Below are 21,133 nucleotides of genomic sequence, written 5' to 3'. Positions count from 1 at the left end.
AATGTCATCTCTGAGAGACGCGCACAGATAATGCGTTATTTAGAGGTGACTGAGTTTATATGAGATAGATATTTCAGTAATATAATCTACAGTCGCATCAGCAATGACCACAGTGACCACAGTCCAGTTGGTTCCTCACAGGGAGGCGTTGTAGAGTCTTATGGCTTGATGGACAAACGACCTCCTCAACCTGTGAGGAGTCACTGAGCGAGCATCTCTGCCTGACTATGGTGTCATGTAAAGGGTGGTGGACATCGATCACGATGGACCGGATTTTGTCCAAGGTCCTCGCATCTGCCACCGATGTCAGGGACTCCAGCTCTGCCCCTACCACAGATCCCACCCTCTATCAGCAACGAGGTGAACCTTCTTCTGAGTGCTGTCTCCCCAGCACACCACAGCGTAGAAGAGGACACTGGCAACGATAGTCTGGTAGAACGTGTCCAGCAGATATTAAACAGCCTTAGCCTCCTGAGGAAATAGAGACGGCTCTGACCTTTTCTGTATACTGATTGTACGTATGTCAGCTGTCCAGTCCAGTGCAAACTCCACTAGTAACATCGCAAATTAGATTTTGGGGAATATTCATGCCCCCAAAAAGCATGCATTGCAATTTTCTTCTTATATAGTAGCAGTTTTCCAGGAAGTCCAAGTCCAGGTTTTATGGGCTCTTTAATCTTTACTACTATCTGTCAAAGATCAAAGTGCAGGACCACTATGCACACTCACAGGAGTCTTAAATCTATCGGGAGAACTGGGACTAAGTGTCTTTTTCGTAACTCCTTTCCCTGTTTCAGTCCTAATCAAATATTTAAACTTTACCATCTCTTCATGTTCACCTTGGTCATTCACTGAGACCAGTGATTTGTGACTGTGCTCTTGTGCACGTCTCTTTATTCTCCAGTGCAAACCCTGTTGGCTGCAGGGTCAACTAAGGAGGTGCACTTGATTTATACCACCAGGAACATCAGAACAGGCTCAACGACTCTAAAGGAAGCTGTGTTGGCAGCCGGTGATTTACTAAGGTGTGGTAAAGTGGGCGCAACTCAAGTATTTGAAATATTTCAACTCTGACATTATGTGAAAGGACGAAAATGAGGGCTTTCACCACTCTTCACTCCCAGCACCTCATGCCTCTGCCCTGCGGTCTGAAAGGACAAAAGGACAAAGTGAATTAGCCTCTGATAGCTGCAGATTCGCAGGCATCACGTGTTTGCAGTATTAGTGTGTGTGTGTGTCATGTCATTTAATACTTTGGTTAAATGAACATATTGTATCCCCGCCTGCAGTCATGTGTAGGCTGGGATGCTTGTGTGTGTGTGTGTGTGTGTGTGTGTTCCAGCTGTCACTTAATCTATCCACCTTCAAGTTGTGCATCCACTCCGCTTCTCACAGACCACTCACATTGCACATTCCTCCACCTTCCCAGGGTCTTGGGGACCCAGGGTGCACGGCTGCAGGGTGTTGCCATGGAGCCGGGGTGATAGGGTCACCCCCCTTTGGTACATCAGTGATTAGATGGGAGCTGATGGGGTTAAAAAAAAAAAAAAAAAAAAAAAAAAAAAAGGGCAGGGGTAAAGAGACAGATGAAAATAGTATAGTATTAAGACACAGGATTTTTCAGAATGGACCCATGTTCAGATTTGTGTCATTATGATGACAATCTACTTCATATAACATAATACCTCAGCTTCTACTATCTAAGCTTCTAACTTCTAACATTTAGAAAAAAAAATTACCCTCAAAGTCAAAACTAAAATTGAAATATGCGAGCATAAGTCTCTAAACAATTCATTTCATTTCATTGCAATTTCATCTTAATATTCAGTCATTTGTTTATTATTTTATACTAAGCATGCCGAGTGCCTATACATTACTGCTGCTGCAGTATGAATTTATCTATATTGAAGTGGATGGATAATTTAACGTGTGTGTGTGTGTGTGTGTATGTAATCAGACATCATCATAGTCAAATCACTGGGATCACCTCAGTTCCTGCAGCACGGAAGACATAAAATGCGAGTTTTTAATATGGGAATAATTTCCAAAAAACACCTCAGGATAACAGCTCCATGTGTTTCATGGAAAGAGTAGGTGCAAATAAATGGTTTGCGCCGTTTTCCCCGCTGCTCTTTGTTGGAATCATAACTGCGGCCACGGCGGGATCTATTCACCCTGTCAGCTAATCCATTCTCTGGAGCTTGTGTGGTCCCGGGCTGCAGCAGCTAATCAGGGTGCACCAGCAAACCGGGACTGCAGCTCCGCCTGACTGATCTCTGTTATAACATAATTCATCTCAACTAAATATTTAAAGTGGAAGTTCAACTTGAAGTGAGTTGAAGTAACTCATTCCTGAAACAATGCTGTAATACTCATCTGGACAGATTGTTTTTTTTGTTGTTGTTGTTGTTTTTGCAAGTGTGGATTCAGCTTGCAGATATCCAGTGTTTCTTTTACTTAGTTTAATGTATTATTTGTGCAAATTAAATAATGACAATGCACAATGCAGGGTTACATGTCTATGTGTTTTCAACACAGCATTAATTCAGCTCACAGGGGTGTCAAACTCATTTTAGTTCAGGGGCCAAATACAGCCCAATTTGATCCCAAGCAGGCCAAAAACAGTAGCATAATAATAACCTATAAATACTGTAACAACAACTCCAAATTCTCAAAAGAAGTACATTAATAAATTGTATACATTTAATGAACTATTCCTTTACAAAACATTTTATGGAAAACGTGGGATTTCATAAGACAAATAAGTTCAATTTTGGTGATCTGCTGTTTAGTCCCGAGTCTCAGTGTTGGGTCAAAGAATGGCACGCAGCCTTATTCATGATCGAAGTAGGCTGTCGAGGTTTCCCCGCAACATCTATTTCCTACAAAAGATCGGACTCAGTCCACTGGGGAGACCAGGTCCAGGTGGTTGTGGCCAACAAGGAACTGCAGCTGGAACCCCTCTGCATGTGAAGGCAAACTCAGCCTTCACTGCCCCACTCAGGAGAGGTGTACAGATTAAGGGGCGACACACATGTGAACCTGAGACACCTGCTGAGGATGCCGAAGGGGTTCCCGTATGCATGCTGACTGCTCTTCCAGTGTTCTATCATGGGAGAAATCTTCAGTTGCCACGTCCTAAGTTGCTCCTGCAGTCTCTGCTTGTAGCAAAGCATCGTTGATGTTTATGTCACGTCATCTTGTGTTAACTCTTAATACAGCAGCAAGACCCTTAGGCTGTGTTCAGACTGCCAGCCAAAATCCGATTTTTAGCCCATTCAGATTTGAATCGGATCTCGATTTTGAAGTCTGAACAGTGACAGATCACATGAAATCCGATTTTTGCCAAACGGTTGCAAACCACATCCAGAGGTAGTTTCATATCGCATTCGTATCGGATATGGACAGATGCGTCTCAGTCTGAACAGCTCCCAACACTCAGATGGGTTTTGACTGTCCGTGACGTCACTTACGCGACGCCAGGCCAGAACCAATGCGCCAGACCGCGTGCCTATTTCCGTTGTGGAGGAGCCACGTTACGGCCACGGACAGTGATATTACAGCTATCACAATGGAGGAGGACTTTGAAAACAATTCGCCTTGGACAGAGGAAGAAACTGCATGCCTTATAAATCTTTACACTGACGTGACGTACATCCATCGTGTTGTTTGTTGTTGTTTTGCTTGTCGCTGTCGCAATTATATGACGTCTGACAAATACACGTGCTGAATGACGCTTCCGCTCGTTGCTACAGCAACCTATCAGACCGGTGAAGAATGTGGCCCAGTCTGAACAGAACCATATCCGATTTGGACACTTGCTAAAGGCAGTGTGAACAGTCAGCCCTAAAAATCGGATATGAGAAGGAATCAGATTTGAATCAGATCCGTCTGCAGTCTGAACGCAGCCTTAGTGGACAGTCTTCTGTGTAATGTTCACACTTTGAAAATTCATCATGAGGACCAGATTGGACCCTCTGGCGGTCCAGCTTTGGCCCGTGTACCGTATGTTTAACACCCCTGTTTTACAAGGATCAGGAAGTAAATGTTTTTCCAATACAGTGATAAACTGCAGATTACAATCTAATACGTCTCAATTTTTCTAAATTGTCTCCTGTGCATGACTGACGAAGACTGCGTGTTCATTAAAAGAGCAAACACTTGATTTGTTGCACTGGTGGGTTTTTATAGGGTTGCATCTGATTCTCCCGTCTCTCTCACATCTTCACTCCTGTTTTCCCCTTCTTATCTGTATTAACCACAGAGGTTATCACTAAGCCAACATGTGTTTCCATGTATCTGCCCTGCACACGCTAAGGACATACAGCAGTGACCCTTCATTTATGATCCACAATGGGCCGGTCTGTCCTTCCTCTCTCTACACACACACACACACACACACTTGCTGAGAGACAGAGTGCAGACGGTTCGGATGGAGAAATGAGATGAAGTGTGCTGAAGGATATACAACCAGTCCTGTCAGAGCAACTTCACACATGAACACACTGTTAAAATCACGTTAAATTACACTAAATGTAGTGTATAATGTCTATATATGATATTCATGTGGTATTTCTGTGCACAGCACTTGCAACATTTGGTGAACATTTTGCAATAGTACAAATAGTTCACATACTTTTTTAAAAAGGCATTACAATTGAGAGTTAGAGCTATCAAATAGTGGCAACTGTTTCTGTCAAAGTCACTGCACAGACTCATAAATTCACCAAGTACAAGATGAGGTAAGTGAAAAGATCATTTTAAAACTAAGAGCCACAATAATCTTATACATGAAGACAAAATGTTTTCTCTGGAAAGGAAGAACATCATGAATCATTACTTGCACACAGCAGTGTCGAAAGAGTCATATTTCCGCGTATGTTTTCCGATTGTCCCTGTTGTGACTTCCTCCAGATATGTGTATGACATATGGCCGAGACTTATCACTGACAAACTGACAACCATGCGCAAGTCTCCAGGGGAGAGATGTGGCGTGCAGCCTTTGTCAAAGACAGGAAACCCTGAAGGAGGTCACCGTAAAGTCATGTCTTTGTCACTGAGGAGAAAAGTGTCGGCGAACAGACACAACGCAGCAGGAGTTTCCTAAACAACGCAACTGTAGTGAAAACTTTAATGAGCTTTGGACCAGATTTAGCCTCCATTATGTTGTCATGGGCAAATTTAGATAAAACCAGATGTGAAAACTGAGTCATAAACTTTTACGTGGAGGTTTTAGACTATAATTACCTTGAAAAGTTGTCAAGGTTAATCATAGTGTGATACTCTTGAACTCCTGGAAAAATGTTGTACTGAGGGCGGCAGGAACACAGATGATCTGGAAGAGAGAGGCGGATTAATAATCCTTCAGTGAAAGGTTTTGTTTTTACACGCATAACTTTTGCACCCATAAAACAAAATGACTGGTTTGAAAACTTTTGGAAGCAGTGATGCAGACTTGCACCTTACTGACTGACTGGTTCTCAACAGCCACTACACATCCTTGTCTTGTCACCCTACTCCTGAAGAAAAACACATCACGCTCGACTATCCATCCATCCATTATCCCTTATCCTTGGAGCGTCTCAAGGGGAAGGTGCTGGGGCCTATCCTGGTTGTCGTTAGGCGAGAGGTGGGTACACACCGGACAGGCTTAAAAGAAAGAGACAAAACAGCCATTCACACCTACAGCCGATTGAGAATGTCCAATTAACCTAACGAGAATGTGTTTGGACTGTGGCAGGAAGCCGGAGCACACTGAGAAAACCCACCCTGGAGAACATGCAATGTCCGCATGGGTTCAAACCCAGAACCGTCCTGCTGTGAGTTGACAGTGCTGACCGCTGCACCACAGTCACACATCACACTCGACTACTAGTGGCTAATTCAACACAGATAACAACTGTCTGACCTTGTTGTCCATGCTAGCAGCAGCTGTGCAATAAACGTCTGCATTTTATTATGCATTCGCAGGATGTGAGCTGTTATCTGAGTATCCAACAGCTCTATCAGCACTACACGGAGCACCGTCTTGTTTCGTTCATGTTAGCATTGATGTAGACTGCATTTCTGCTAGCCTGTAAGCTGTAAAAAGTAGTGGTGGATTATTGACCATGCACCTAACCTGTCTTGGGGTTTGTACAGACGAGTCGACTACTCGGTTTGTCAACTAGTCGACAAGCTTTAAGCTTTAAGACTAGTCACTGATCACGTGACAACAACAACATGGCCGCCTCCAAGAAGACAGGTGAGGAGCCCATTGGGTCGTTGCAGCAAACTAGCAGCGGTGCGTCAAGTGTGTGGCAATACTTCATTAAAGATGTAGTCCATACTACCGTGACATGCAGAATATAGTCAGTCCTGAAATACAATAAAAGTACTACTGCAATGCACACTCATCTGAAAAGGCATCCGCTAACGCTAGCAGAAGAACGGTCCAAAAACTCTCGACAGCAGTCAGTAAACAACTTCACTAAACGTCCAGCGGTAACAGAGAGAGTGAGGCTGAACATCAACTATTTGCACGCTGTGAAGTACTATTAAATACTATTGATGGTGCTGACTTGCTGCCTGTTTTTATACAGGCTATACATATATGTATCTCAGCATACAGTATATATTCAGGTCAAGATGACAGATTTCATTATTGCACAGCATTACTTTCTACTGATGTTTTTAGTGATGCAATAGGCTTGTCAACCTTTAAAAACATCTGAACTGGTGCAACCCCTTAACCGGTTTACAGTATTATTCCGTTATTTTCTGAAATTCAAACTCTTATTGTTCTATTCCCATGAATATTTCAGTACTTTGAACCAGGCCTCCACAGTCCGCTACACAGGAAGAATGTCTAATTTAAAAACCTGTATTACGTGACATCTAAACTGTTACAGAAGACGTGACATGAGGCTGGCTTGGCTTGACGAAACGTTTCAAGTCTTTCCACTGATCCGTTTGCTCACATTCTCTGAGCCAATCAGTCTTTGAATTCATTGTAGTTCTGTCCCTGCTTTTCAGAGTGCAGACCTCTTCCCCACCAACTCATCCTAGGGGACTGAAGTCTCCGTCAGTCAATCTGTCTAGACTCTATCGCTATCTACTGGCTTCATCTGGGACTCCATTCCATGATGTCACCTCTCATCTGAGTTTAACCAACAAAATGCTCCCAAGCTCTCGGTATGAGCAACACATTTTTGGTCTTTAGTTCTAAGATATCTCTCCTTATTTAAATGAGTAATGTGTCCCATGAGGTCTTGTATCTAGGCTTCTGCTCGAGCCAAACATGATGTGTGCGATTTTGAACTGTGATCCACGCAGTTGTTGATTTCAAGATGAGCCGGTCTCATTTGCGACACCAGCCAAAGGCTAAGTTCCAGGGTCAAGTCAAGACGGAGATGGGCCAAACTTCATTTTGGTGTCAACAGCAAAATCAAAAGCAGGGGAAGGGTAGGTGGATGGAAAGAGTTTTAAAAATGATGTCTGACAGTCAGTTCGTTCAACAGCATGGAAAGAACAATGTTGTGATTCTGATCCAACCCTTTGAGCTTATTTGTGTTAACCTTTTGACTGAAATACGAGTCAGGAACATAGAAGATATCAGACAGACCAAAATAAATTTGGCTGGAGACAAAAACATATCTACAACATCCATGTGGTCTTGACATGTTGGGGGTGGTGTCAGAGTCTCATTGCGTGTTTCCAGTCTGACTAATGTGTCTTGGCTCCCCTGTGGTTGGACATGATATCAACTTATTTACACAAGCGTTTCCATATATTATAGAGTCATGGACAGTGTGTGTGTGAGTTTGCTTGACCTACCTTGCATTTAACCAACAATTGTAACCTAATGCTAACTACGACCAACCCTTGACTAAACCTCACCCTAACCTCAAACCAAGTCCCCATCACAAAATGTAATGGTTTACGTTACGGGGATGTGCTTTTTGTCTCAAAAAGGCGAGCAGGTCCTCACAGTGCGACCGTGTAAACAAATGTATGTCGCCACAATCTGAGTAATGCAACTACACAGACGCACACATACCCACATCCACGCACGGGGTAGTGTTGATTACCCAGCGTCTAAACACAGCGTGTTCGTCGAGGGTCGCCTGCAGCCTGCAGGTACGGAGTAATTGGTTCCAGATCTGGAGCCTGTGTGTGTTTCTGCGTGTGTGCTCATAGGAGCACACATGGTCAAAAGTGCAGCGGTATTTAGTTAACACAGTAAAAATGGAGGCTGATAATGACTTGAAACAACTATAGGGTTGCTCATGTACTTAACTTCGGTTGGTTTTCTTCTCTCTGGTTGCATTGTCATTGTCATTTTTACATATACACAACTGTAATGCAGACAGACGAAATTGTGTTTCTCTCTGAGATCTATGCTGACTTATTTAAATGGTTAAATACTTAAGTTAAAATAAATAAAGTGAAGAAAAGTGCAAAATGCATGGTGCCCTTCCCAGTTCAGATTAGCAGATATATTTTTTAAACAGCATATTTATATTGTTATATATCTTACAACTTCATATCTTATATATCTCAGTATATGTGCATGATATATATATATATATATATATATGTGTGTTTGTGTTTTGCTTTTATACTATTTTGTTTATTTTACACATACTTTTTTAATGTTTATATATACACTTGTATATTTTATCCATCCTTTTTATCCATTGTACCTCACTTTTACTTCATTTGTTTTTACCCTCTTTGCTGAGTTTTAATTCCTCCCTTCTCTATGCAATGATGGTACTGGATACCGAATTTCCCACGGGATAAATAAAGTATCTATCTATTAAACTGTAATTAGATGCTCTTGTACCTTTATACATATTTCTATTTTTTGTATCTAAATTGTGTTTTTATTTGTATTCTGATTTGTTTTTGTCTTGTCCTGTTACTGTAACACCTAGCTTTCCCATTGGGCTTTGTTACTTCTCTAGGTGGATCTATCTGAATTTAGGGACAGACACACGACAGGCGAGGAAGTCGAGTCGGGACGGAAGACAACCTTAAGATTTAGTTTTACATCAAAACGTAACTGAGAAGTCTTAAAACAAACATTGGGGAAGGACTGGACCGTGCGGTTGTGCCAAATAATTGAAACCAATATAACAAAACAAGACGTTTTCTAGTTTGAAAACACCAAACAAAAGACTTAACTGTCATCTCTACAAAAGGTGGTTTAATCAAAAATTCATGGGCGGCACTAAACCAATAATCCTAGTGTGTAAAGCGTAAAGCAGGGGTGTCAAACTGATCCGTGAAAGGGCCGCTGTGGCTGCAGGTTTTCATTCCAACCATGCAGCACCCGTGCAGTGGGTGTGGCTGGCAAGTTTTTGTTCCAATCAAGCAAGAGGACACCTGAAATGACTGCGTGAAGGCAGGTCAGTTGATTGATTGAGCCAAGTCAGGTGTGCTGCTGCATGGTTGGAATGAAAACCTGCAGCCACAGCGGCCCTTTCACGGATCAGTTTGACACCCCTGGCGTAAAGTAACCTACGTGAGGAAAGGTGTAGACGAGGGTATCCCACTCTCACCTTCCACCACAACTATCTACATAAATGGAGCATACAGGTCAACACATATCAGTACACTCAAAAAAATCATTTGTTCGCAGAACGTAATAAAATTATGGAAATAATTTCCACCTAAACAAAATGCTTTAATTTAGCCAGAAACAATTTTGTCGAGTGACCTAAATATAAATATGTTGGATCAACATGATGCATTTGTGTTACTATGACTTAATTACTAGGATTATGTCCAACTAGATTTGCAAGGGTAAATGTTACATACTAACATATTTTTGTTGGGCCATTTAAACTAGTATGATATAATTACGAGTTACTTAATTTAAATGGGTAGTTGCAACCATTATTTTAAATACAGTTACATTAATTAATTGTGCTGAGTCAACAAAACCATAATTATTAATAAAATAAATAATTTAACAGTGTTTTTATATTCCACAATTTATACAAATGTCAACCTAAATTCCCCAAGCTGGTGTCAAGTTTTGGAAAAGAAAAACACGAAGCAAACTGGATTTGTTGGAATAACACTTTACCAGAAATGGCAAAACTCACTTTCAAGCAATTGGCTGAAAACATGTTGCTGTGAAAATACAAACAATTTCAAATTTCAAGTGTAAACCACTTAAACAACCAGTATTAGGTGTCTATATTTGGAGCTTTCTGATGACCAAAAAACAAATCAAAGCTGGTTATGAAGCTATATGCAGAATACGGTCCTGGCAACTGTGTGCAAAGAAAAATGTTAAATACAGCATTGTGCATCATCTCAAGTTTCAAAAGAAAACTTTGTTGTTTGACAACACTTTTTTTTTCCTTCCCTTGTTTAAAGAAACACTTCTAAACATTATTCTCCTCTAACCTCCAAATATCAACAGTTTAAAGTATCAAAACACATTAACAACAGCTTATCATATTTGAAGGTAAATGCCTGAAAGGCTTCAAATAGAGTCACTGCTACCTGAACAGTAGTTTACTCTAATGAGGATGACTAACGTGCAAGTAGTGTTTTCAGTGTTTGAATTTTTTTTGAGAGTCGGTTTCCATCAAGCTCCATGATAAGCTTCTGCAAAGCTTCGAAGGTGTATCGCAGCTCTGGTGGATAGCTGAGGTTGAGCGCGTATACAAGTGCGAACAACATTCCCACGGCAAGTGGTACGTTTCCGAGCTCATCCAGAACTTGCACGCCCTCCAGAATGATACCTACATCTTCCGGTCCATCTTTTGGCTCTGCATCTTCTTTGCGAATGACAAATATTCCAAATGTAGTCTTCATCATCGCAGCTTCACTGCTTTCACCATCTGTGTTCTTCACAGAAGAAAGGGGGGAAATAGAGGATATGCATGTCAAAATGGTACTGTAGTCCCATTTTTTAAACACACAAATTTCTGTAAAGCAGCTGTCACTTATCTTATGTGAAAGATTCTAGTATTACATTGTCTTTTCTTAACCCTCCTTTTGTCCTGGAACAAAGAAGAAGGGAGGAAGGAAGGAAGGATGGAAAGAAGGAAGAAAGAGAGAGAAAGGTGGAGGAGGGGAACTGATTGGGTCAAGAAAGGAAGGAAGGAAAGAATGGAGAAAGGAAGGAAAGAAGGATGGAGGAAAGGAGAAATAGAATCAAGGAAAGGAGAGAGGAAGGAGTGGGAGGGAGGGAGGGAGGGAGGGAAGGAGGGACAGAAGGAAGGGAGGAAGAAAGGAAGGAAATTAGAGACAGGAGGGATGGAGGGACAGAAAGATTTGAGGAAGAGAGGAAGGAAGGACCAGCCAAAACAGATTGGGTCAGTTTCACCCCAGAGGACAACAGGAGGGTTAAGTGTGTAACTGGGTTGTTTACAGATGTCAGAATTGGGACTGGAGAATAAAAACAAAATTACATACCATGTATTCTTTCACGAGGTTCTCTGGCTCTTCATTTAAGTAGACACACAGGGCTTTGATGATGCACTCTCTTCTGACATCAATGGCATCGGTCTGAGTGTGTAGGACAATAAAAAATTGACAACAAAAAGCAATTTTAAAATCAACAGGTAGAAAAGATTTCACAAACATTGAACAAACACTGAAATTAACTTTTTTTTTTTAATGTAAAAACTTGATTGATATTTTTATGATATGTGAACTTACATTATCCTTGGGTGGTTTGGTTTTATTTCCAAGCAAGACATTTATTCATGTGTCCCAGTAAACAGTAACTACCATTGTAATGTCAGTGGACATTGTCAAATGTGCCCGACGTTCGTATTTTATCAAATCATTCTTCAATCAAGTACATTACCCCCTCTCCATCTAGTTTTATTTACCTTCATCCCTCTTACATTTTCCCTTAAAATGTCAAGCATGACATAAATATTATGGCTGTTCAGTTTCTTTTTTTTATCCTCATACCTGGGTGATGGGTATCATGATGCTCTTGATCTTTCTTCCTTGACCGCCCCCTTTCTTGGAAAACACCTTCATCAGCTTTGCAGATAGAGCATCCAGTTGGGAGAAGAACTTTGGCAGCAAACTGACGGTTGTAATCCTCTTGAATTCAGCAGTTAGCTTAAATGAGAGAAGAAAAAAAAGGTACACAACACTGAATTACTTACTCATATTTGTTTGGCTTACACTAAATCACGAGCGCTCTGTATTTATTCACCCACCTCACGTACACAGAAGAGAGCCGGCCATTTGGTTTTGAAATCAGCAATCAAGGGTGCATCACGAATAACCTCTTGCCTTCTGTGTGCAAAGGTCTTCTCCATCATGGCCGCCACTGTGCCCTGATTGTTCCTTTTCTTTACTTCTAAAAGCAGGGTCTCTCTTATTTTTTCAAGTGTCTCTGCAGATTCACCAGATGGGTAGGTGGGGCAGTAATTTACTTCTGCTCTTCTGGGCTTCTTCACACCATAAGCAGGACTGCATTTGTCTGCAGGTTTATTTGTCAGCGAATTCAGTTCAACTTCTGGACATCCAAGCCGCTTGAGCTTCCTCCGGTAGTTAGCAAGTTTGTACTTTAAGCTCACCTTCCAGCCACCATATCCAGTGGCAGAGCCTGGCTCTTTCAAACATGGATGGGATGACACAAGGGCTTCAGCAACCTCTTCAAACTCACTGTCTGAGGGGTACACTTTGTACCGAACAATTTCCTCAGCTAAACTGTCAAGAATGGCAGTTTTAAGTCTAACATCTGGATCCAATAAAGTTCCACTTTCTTTGAATGCCGCATTGGCCTTGTCCAGCTGAAGCTGACAATCATATGGGAAACGGGGTACAACAAAAACAACAGGCCATCCAGAGGATCTTGAAGGGGTGGACTCAGGAGAAGACAGGATGTCTGTGTCACACAAGCTACTAAATGAAAGTGATGAGTCATCACCAGACCATGATGTGGCAGGAGTGGAGCAGGGTGGAGGTGGGGAGCCACCAGGCAGGGCAGAGGCAGCGGGAGCTGAATCAAAGACAAGCTTTAAGGTACTTTTGTCCTGGATCTCTAACACTGAAGTCAAGTTGGTGAATTCATTGCCAAACTCAGCATCCATAAATTGCAGCCTGAAGTGATCCTCTACCCCACACTGCCTCTTAATGTGCTGAACAAGTTCACCAATAGTCTCTGGGATTCCATCCTGCAGGATCAGTCTCTGGGAATCGTTTTCTCCAAGGATGACTCTGAGCTTCACTGGAGCAGCCATTTCATCAACAATCTGTGAATAAAAACAAAAACATATAAAGACATAAATATAAAAATATATTTGTACAAGAGTACTTATCTAAGGTTGAGACTTATTTTCATTGGCAGTTCAATTAACATTAAATTTTAAATCAAAACGTCATCATACCTTATACATGTATGTGTCTTTTCAATGTCACCATTCTGAGAGATCCAACAAAGTAGTCTGCCAGAGGGTAGTCATCTGCTAGGTCACTAAGCTCAATCAGATCTGTGTCTTTGGTTGGACATGACGTGAGCTCAAAAGCCCTGTAATGCTCACTATACCATCCACAAAGTCTCTTAACCATAAAAAACAGTCTCTCCTGAATAACAAAAACGTGAACAATCTGTCCAAAATCAGGAAGTCCACTTGTAGACCCATGAGCTATAATCATGTCCTTTTTAAAAGTTACACCTTTGGTTGACACAGATCGAGTCATGTGTACCTCTCTGGTACCAGGAAATCTTTGTTCAATGTTCTCAACAATGTCTGTTTTTAAAACATCAATAGGAACTGTTGAGACATTTGTCAGCTCAAGGACAGGCTTTTCAAAACTGGATGCTCTCATGTGATACGAAATCATGAGCTGATGCTTAAAAGCTAGCGAGAGGGGCACGTTTTTGAAGCAGTTGGAGTGTCGAATTACATGCTTAAAAAAACTGTGCTTGGCCTCGAATCGCATAGTCCAGAGACCAACGAGAGGACCAAACTGCCTGATGAGTCCAGGATAATGGTCTAGGTAATGATGTTTGGGTAGAAGCTGCACATTAGGAAACAGTTCTTGGTATCTTTTGCGGTGCTCTGAAATTTTGCACTCAAGGTAAGCAACAGAGTCTTCTGTGTGTGTTGGAGCAACCACCAGCTCTACAACATCTTTTAGAACCATTAAAATTTGCCATGCCATTTCATCTTCTGGCACAAGATGCCCAATGATGAATGGAAGAAATCTTATCAAAGCCCAGTTCTCATGAGCGTTCCCCCCGATTGTTTTTGAGAATGTGTGTGGAATTACGTGGGGCCTGTTAGTCTTGTCTGACCACTTGAAGGGAAAACTAAGGATAGACTTGTTCAGAAGCTCAAGACTGAAATATTTCTTGGATATCAGCAGTGACAAACAATGTGCAAGCTCCACAGGTACGATGCCTTCAAAGACATCATGCATGATATCTGGTGGATAACCAGTCAGAACATTAAAGTGGGCAAGGTTTTTGGTGATTACACATGGGCCTTTCACCCCAAAACAGCTTGAACTGTTCTGCTGGGCTGAATGCACATGCGAGTCATGTAGTTCTTTAGTCCTCAGATCAAATAAACCTGATTTCACATCTCTTGTTTGGATCTCTGCCCGTGTTGCTGTGCAGAATCGGCAGATGTACCCACCAGAAAAACTTTCATTAAAACCTGCCACACTATGGGCACTGAGGTTATCCGCTGCAACAACTTGAATTGTGCCTTTAACACATTTACCAAGCAATGGGACAAAAATTCCTTCCTGCTCAAGTGTTTTTACATCTTGAAGAAGAGGATGCAGGACATTGTCATAACCGTACTTCTTCACATTATCAGATTTGCACAAGATTGCCAGGTAAATCGCGGAAAGTGCTGAATGTGAGCCTGGTGGCAAATTACTCAAAGTCCAGTAGATACCACAGAGCTTATGTTTCCTGCGCGAAGTGCCAAGAGGATTACACAGCTCGAAATCATCTATGTACAAAGTTAGCAAGATTCTTAACTCACCCCCTGAAAGAAAACCATTTCCCTTAAAGTGAGAGCCATCTTGAAATGATTTATAAGTACACTGTTCTCCTGTGACCCCATGACTCTGATGTGCTCTGTGATTTTCAACAACTTTATCCACAACATCTTTCCTATTGAAGAGCTGTTGCAAGCTCTTCAGTAAAGGCACATACTGAAAGCTTTTGTTTTCCTTTTCATCAAGCATGTACTCAGTGGGTTCAATGACATTAAAGTTCTCCCTGTAAAATTTGTTTCGGAGATATGATGTGCTCAAAGAGCCACCTTTCTCTATAGATTTTAGCAAGGGGTGAGACGTGGCAAGGGCTGTGGCGACTTCTTTTATCACTGACTTTTCAGGTACGGAGCCATGTTTCTGAAACATAGTTTCAATAGTGTTAACAGTGAGAGGAAATGCAGCTGAGCATAACAAATAGTGTAGCTCCTGTAGAAACTCATCAACTTTTGTGCCTGGCACATGTGCGAAATGTTCTAGTTTAAGCAAAGCTGCAGCAAAGTTCTGCTCAATAATGTCAGGCAGGGTCTTGCTTATATCATCATTATTTGAAGATGCACTGTTTAATTCCACTACACAGTCATCTGGGTTAAGTGTATCGTCCTCTGCACTGTCAGTTGATTCTTGTGAAACTCTGGTTGTTGTCACTATCCCTGGTTTAAAATCATTTAATGTATGGGGGTTGTGTTTCCGGTTCTTGTGGGAGTGAAATGTTGCATAGATATTTGTTTTAAAAGTACAATCCCCAAACATACAGGTAACAGTTTCATGACTCTTAAAATGAATGCCAATATGTGTGAAAAAGTCCCTCTCTGTAGAAATATTGCTACAGTTGCACAAAGGACAACAAAATGTTTTCAATTCCAGGAGCTCCTGACTTTGAGTTTGCTTAGGATGAACTCTACTTAAATGTATGCGCAACGCATTTTGCGTCTTAAAATTGCATGGACAGTTTTGATATGGGCATGAGTGAAGTCGTCTATGGCGGTGATGTAGTCTTAAATGTTTAAGTAGATCATATCTAGTCGAAAAAGATAGACTACACTCCTTGCACCTCCACATATCAGTAACACACAATGGTACAATCTAACATCTGGGCATTTAACATTTTTCATTTCCCATCTTTCCCTTTTCACCATACTTGATCTTAAACAGTTTGTCACTACATTTGTGTACAAACTTACTGTCTACACTGACCCTGACACTAGCAGATGACTCCCTTTTCCTGCAGTCACTCTTGTATGATGCCAGAAGAGGACGCTTTCACAGGAGTATGGCCAATGGTGGTGACTTGTATGATGACACTGGACACGTTTACTGCCACAAATTTCTGTGATGAATTGAGAGAGAAAAGAGAGACAGGGTGAGGGAGAAGTACAATAACTTTAACGTACATAATAATAGAAAGAGAGTTAAAACAATAGTTAATCCAATGTATGACTGGTTCTATTATTTCCAGTGGACAAGTACATTAAATATGCTTCTTTGTGTTTGTGGAGGGACTGATTTGACTGAAAACTACAAGTGCGTGAATGTGGCGCGGTGCGATCGAGAGATACTGTAAAAATCCATAGCACAGCTGCATGTCACGACAAACACCTGATAAGTGTGCCTTGGAGGTTGGTGGTGGCTACACCAGGCTACGAGCTAACGTTAATGCACACAAACAGTGCAACAGTACTTTTACACTCACGGTAGCACACGTTCTCTCCCTCCTCAATAACGTGAATAACATCAGACTGTGGAGAGCTCCGTAGCGCAACGAACTGCTGTGTTTACACTCTCAGAAACCTAGCTGCACCAGAGCAGTGGTCCAGCCCGAGGAGATTTACGTCGAGTTAACAGAGAAACCCTGCCACGGCGGCGGCCGAAAAAAAAACTAAAATAAAAAAACAACAACACTTGCTGCTCGCCAAAGGTGGAGTTAGTGTCGACTTTTTGTCGGACTCCAGGCGAAAGCAAGACGCTACTTGGGGGATTTTTAACTTTACCGCTATTATTTTTAAAACGTTTTAAAAACTGTTTGGTTTGAGCGGTTTTGTAAATGAGTCAACGCCGTCAACCTGCTAACCTTAGTTTGCAAGCTTGCACATGGCGACAGTCGGACATGCACTACAATAAAACACGCAGAACAAAAAAAAGTCATTCAAAATGCAAAAGGCGGCCATAACTAACTGTCGATAACAATTCTGAACTTTTATTACCTTCTTTTCAATTGAAGATAAAGGATTAAGCTTACCTTCTTCCACATGTGCTGTCTCTTCTCAAAATGTCTGCTCCTCTTTGCCCGCCAGGGACACACCTTTGACCATGATTAAAGAGGGGCACTACTGATTAGGAATTTGCTCATTACTGCCACACATGCTCCGGAGTTGTAAACAGAAGTGATTTGCAGTCTTAATCCATTAGAATTATGTTGTGTTAACATAAATCAGTCTAGTAAATTTAAATTGTTGTATCTTTTGTTAAAACTACATAATTTAGAAATGTTCAACTCTAAAACATGATTTTATATAATATAAGTTACATACTGGATTTAGGTTAAGGTAGCAGACCCCCAGTTTGCTTTTTTTGAGTGTAGTTAACAAAGCATCACACAACAGGTGTGGGAGAGTTGATCCTCCAGCTGGTTTCCTTTTCATGTAGGTCCTGGGCGGTGATTGGACAATCTGAGGTAGAGCCAACCAACCAGCAGTCACCACCAGAGCCCACAGGTGGAAACCAATTACACAATCAAGACCTCCAAAACAAAAAGAGGAGGCATCAATAAACCCTCTTTCTTTTCTTTTCTCTAAATCTCTTCCTCTCTTCTTTCTTATTCTGTTGCCGTTCTCCTTTTTGCATTTTTTTATTTGTTTGTTTTAAGCAGGAGGGGATATATATGAGCAGCTTCCAGTTTTGAACAGATTTCTTTGTGTGCATGTATAGTTTTTATTTCCCTCTGTCTGTACACATGTGGTGATTGATTTCATCCACGTTAACCTGAACTACAGTCACTACGCTCGCTTTACTAAACATGACCCATCTCACGGCCACGCTTCACCTACTGAGCCACCCCAAAAACCGTACAGTTAAATTCCTGACCTGTCACTTAGGGAATCATATTTGACTTGACCCGGGCTTTAACGTGACCTTCGTTCCTTCTGTTACACTGTGACCTTCGGGCCTGTGGATACGCACGTGTCAAAACAACATTTATCACCTCAGAAACAGCTGCCATCCCCCCAGCGCCGCCCTCGTTTCTTTTCATCCCTCCCTCTCGCCCTTCATTTGTTTCTCTTTGGGGTCTTCTTCTCCCGTCAAGATCTTCTTCAGCTTTTCTTCATATATATACAGATTTCTTTTTTTTTTTTCTGTAATAAACATATGTTTTGGTATTCTCCATGCAAACTCTTTAATCATTTTCCAGGGCTTTCCCGCAAAATGTCTCGTCAACTGTGGTTAGCAGAAAATGCTGTGACGGGTAACATGTCAGGAAAAAGAGCATCGCCATCCAAGAAGATCAAAAAAGTTTATACGAAAGGAAATCTTTTGCTGACTGTGCCCCTTTTTCGGTTTCCCTTCTCCTCCTTCTCCTCTGACCTCTTTGCTTCATTCTCAGTTCCTCTTCTTCCTTTATGTTTTCTCTTTCGTATTCCTCCACTGTTTGGTTTCACTGTCCCTCCCTTCTGCTCCTCATCTGCTGTGGAAAGATGGATGATGGGCTCATAAATCAGAAGAAGTGAAGCGGCGTAGAAGAGCAGTGTCGAGGGTCAGTGCCTTGGGCGCCCTGCTTTGTATGACTCCCACTGGGAAGTCCAGATTCAATTTACCATTCACCGTAGACCCAAGTCTCTTCATCTGACTCTGTTTTACTTCTAAGTCTAATTTTCCTAATCCTTTGTGCGAGTTCTATCTTTTCTTTTTTGTGTAATGTATTTGAACAGGGGTCAGATAAACCTCAGCCGAGGACTATAGTTTGATTAAATTACACATCTCTAGGATAAAGACTCTGTTAAGGCTCAGTTCATGCCGGCAAGTGAAACGTATAGGATAGGGCCAAAATCAACACCAACTCATGTCGAGAGCAAAAGTTTAAGAGCAATGCTGTAAAGCCAATGACCAGAGAAAGAGTGCAAAATATCTTTATTCCCTTTATTTATCCCTTAAGGGGGACTTCTTCTTCTTCTTTATCATTTTTACCCATCCTTTTGTGCATACAGTTTAAGTTGTTGGGAGGTTTAGGCGCTTGTTCAATGCACCCTAACCCTCAATCAGATGAGTCCACCCAAATGAGCTGGGTTCTGCTCAAGGCTTCTTCCTGTTTTCTTGCCAACATGTGATATTAAAACCATAAACATCCTGAAAAGAAGGTCAGAGGCCTTTAATTGTCATTTCAACCACATATAGAAAGTGCAGCACAGTGTCATGGTTTTCTCTCAGGGTTTTGATTAGTTTTCTGGGTTTCTGTTTCCTGTTTTATTTTGTTAAGTTCTTGATTTCCTGTTGTGTTGTTCCCTGTGTTTTTCCCCCTTTTGATTAGGTCATTGGTTTCTCCTTGTGTTGTCTTGATTTGTGTCACCTGTGTCTCCTCTGTTCCTTGTGTGTGTGTGTGTGTGTGTATATATAGCCCTGCCTTCCCCTTTGTTCCTTGTCATACTGTTTCTATGCCTAGTTCATGTCTGTCCATTCCATTGATTTTCATGTCTTAGTCTAGTTTTCATAGTGTATTGATTTTTTATTTTTTTTGATTTCCTGCCTCGTCCGCAGCGCTTTTAGTTTTTGTCAGTTTTGTCTTTTTTCATTAAATTCACCTACTCCTGCCTCAGCCTCCTCGGTCCTGCATTTGGGTCCTAACCTCCTTACCCCGCTACCTCCTCCTTGACATACAGAGTGAGATGAGAGGACGTTCCTCCAGGACCATGGAGCTAAATGAAGACATAAGACCAAGTACAACACGAGAGACTGAGCATAAAGTGCTTATGCAGACAACACGAAACAGTGGAAACAGTACGACCAGTGCAGAAAAACAGTGCAGACAGTGCAAGAACGAGAGACAGTGCAAAGACAATACAGACAGTACAAGACACTTGGGAGACAATGCACTTAAAAAAAAAAGACATTACACAAAAACGGAGAGCTGCACCAACTAATAAAGTAGGCTAACAGAGAGTGAGTTAGGGCAATGATTGGCAGCATAGTGTGTGCAAAGGGCTGAGTATAGGTTGTGATAAAATAAGTTACTCTTGCCATTTTCATTTCCAGTGCAACATCATTTCTATAAACTTTGCAGATCTAACTCCTTCACATCCAGCATACTCACTGTCAGCAATCACCTGAGCTGCAACCAGGAAAGACAGATTTAACTACCTTTTAAATAGATAGTGGAAACGGTCCACGATATGGTAAAGAGATATGATGGAGAAAATGCCCCCAGTTATTAGTTAAAGGTGTACGAATGAACGAGAACTAAACTCAGTGAAAAATGAATCAAGACAGTAAATCGCTAAGCCTATAAATTCTGGCTGTACGAGCTTTATTAATGCAATAAATCGAAACACAGGTTTTTTTTCTAAATAGATTCAGAGATTTAAATCAAAGCTGACCGCTAGAACATGCTTGAAAACAAAAGAAATATGGAGCAGAAGCAGGTTCATATGTTCAACGTGAGTTCTTTTCCTCTAGGGGGTAAATCAGCTTAAACCAATCACTGATTCAGTATGCAGGATGAAAATCCAACCAACAGGAGAAGGTTATCGTGTTTCTGAAAGTGTGATTAATGTTCAGATCGTTCATAAATACTCCCACCCACTGTCCGACATACGTGCATGCTCAAAGCAGGAGTGTGTGCTACTGATGGGTTTGACTGTAAGGGAGGGAGTGTGTGTGTGACTGGAGTGTATTGTACAGTAAATGCCTCCAGGTACAGGAGCAGGTCAGGTATTTTCATTTATGTCTACAGGGAGACAAAACACACAGTCCATAGTATTCTTCTGTGCTGGACAGCGATGGAAAGATCCCAGTCTGTTTTTAGTGTAGATTCTGAGCCCTAGCTGAGTCTGCTGGTCTTATTAAAGGAACTGTGAGACTGTCCTGCTCTTCTCATACACAAATAAACACTCGGGGAGGTATCGGCCCTTGTGCTGCGTTGTGTGTGTATATATAAATGCCG

General features: G+C 41.5%; 1 protein-coding gene across 1 annotated transcript; it reads right to left on the bottom strand.

The window, feature by feature from the left end:
• Positions 1-9,980: 9,980 nt before the first annotated feature.
• Positions 9,981-17,556, bottom strand: LOC311494267 (uncharacterized protein). Its single transcript, XM_084553217.1, has 5 exons — positions 13,359-17,556; positions 12,183-13,223; positions 11,926-12,081; positions 11,419-11,511; positions 9,981-10,848 (listed from the first exon to the last, which is right to left on the bottom strand). Exons 1-5 carry the CDS (start codon positions 13,365-13,367, stop codon positions 10,531-10,533), a joined length of 1,617 nt encoding a protein of 538 aa, XP_084409343.1. The 5' UTR covers positions 13,368-17,556; the 3' UTR covers positions 9,981-10,530.
• Positions 17,557-21,133: the final 3,577 nt, after the last annotated feature.

Source organism: Chelon labrosus (genome assembly GCF_963514085.1).
Source record: "Chelon labrosus genome assembly, chromosome: 10".
NCBI lineage: Eukaryota > Metazoa > Chordata > Actinopteri > Mugiliformes > Mugilidae > Chelon > Chelon labrosus.
The sequence above is the reverse complement of the archived record's forward strand: the minus strand, read 5'-3'. Positions and strand labels throughout refer to the sequence as shown.

What these genes read in the sequence shown, in the direction of transcription:
- LOC311494267 (XM_084553217.1), bottom strand. An exon ending in TCATGATACCCATCACCCAG is followed by an intron (nt 11,512 to 11,925) that starts GTATGAGGATAA and finishes CTACACACTCAG; the next exon opens with ACCGATGCCATTGATGTCAG. An exon ending in ACCTCGTGAAAGAATACATG is followed by an intron (nt 10,849 to 11,418) that starts GTATGTAATTTT and finishes TCTTCTGTGAAG; the next exon opens with AACACAGATGGTGAAAGCAG.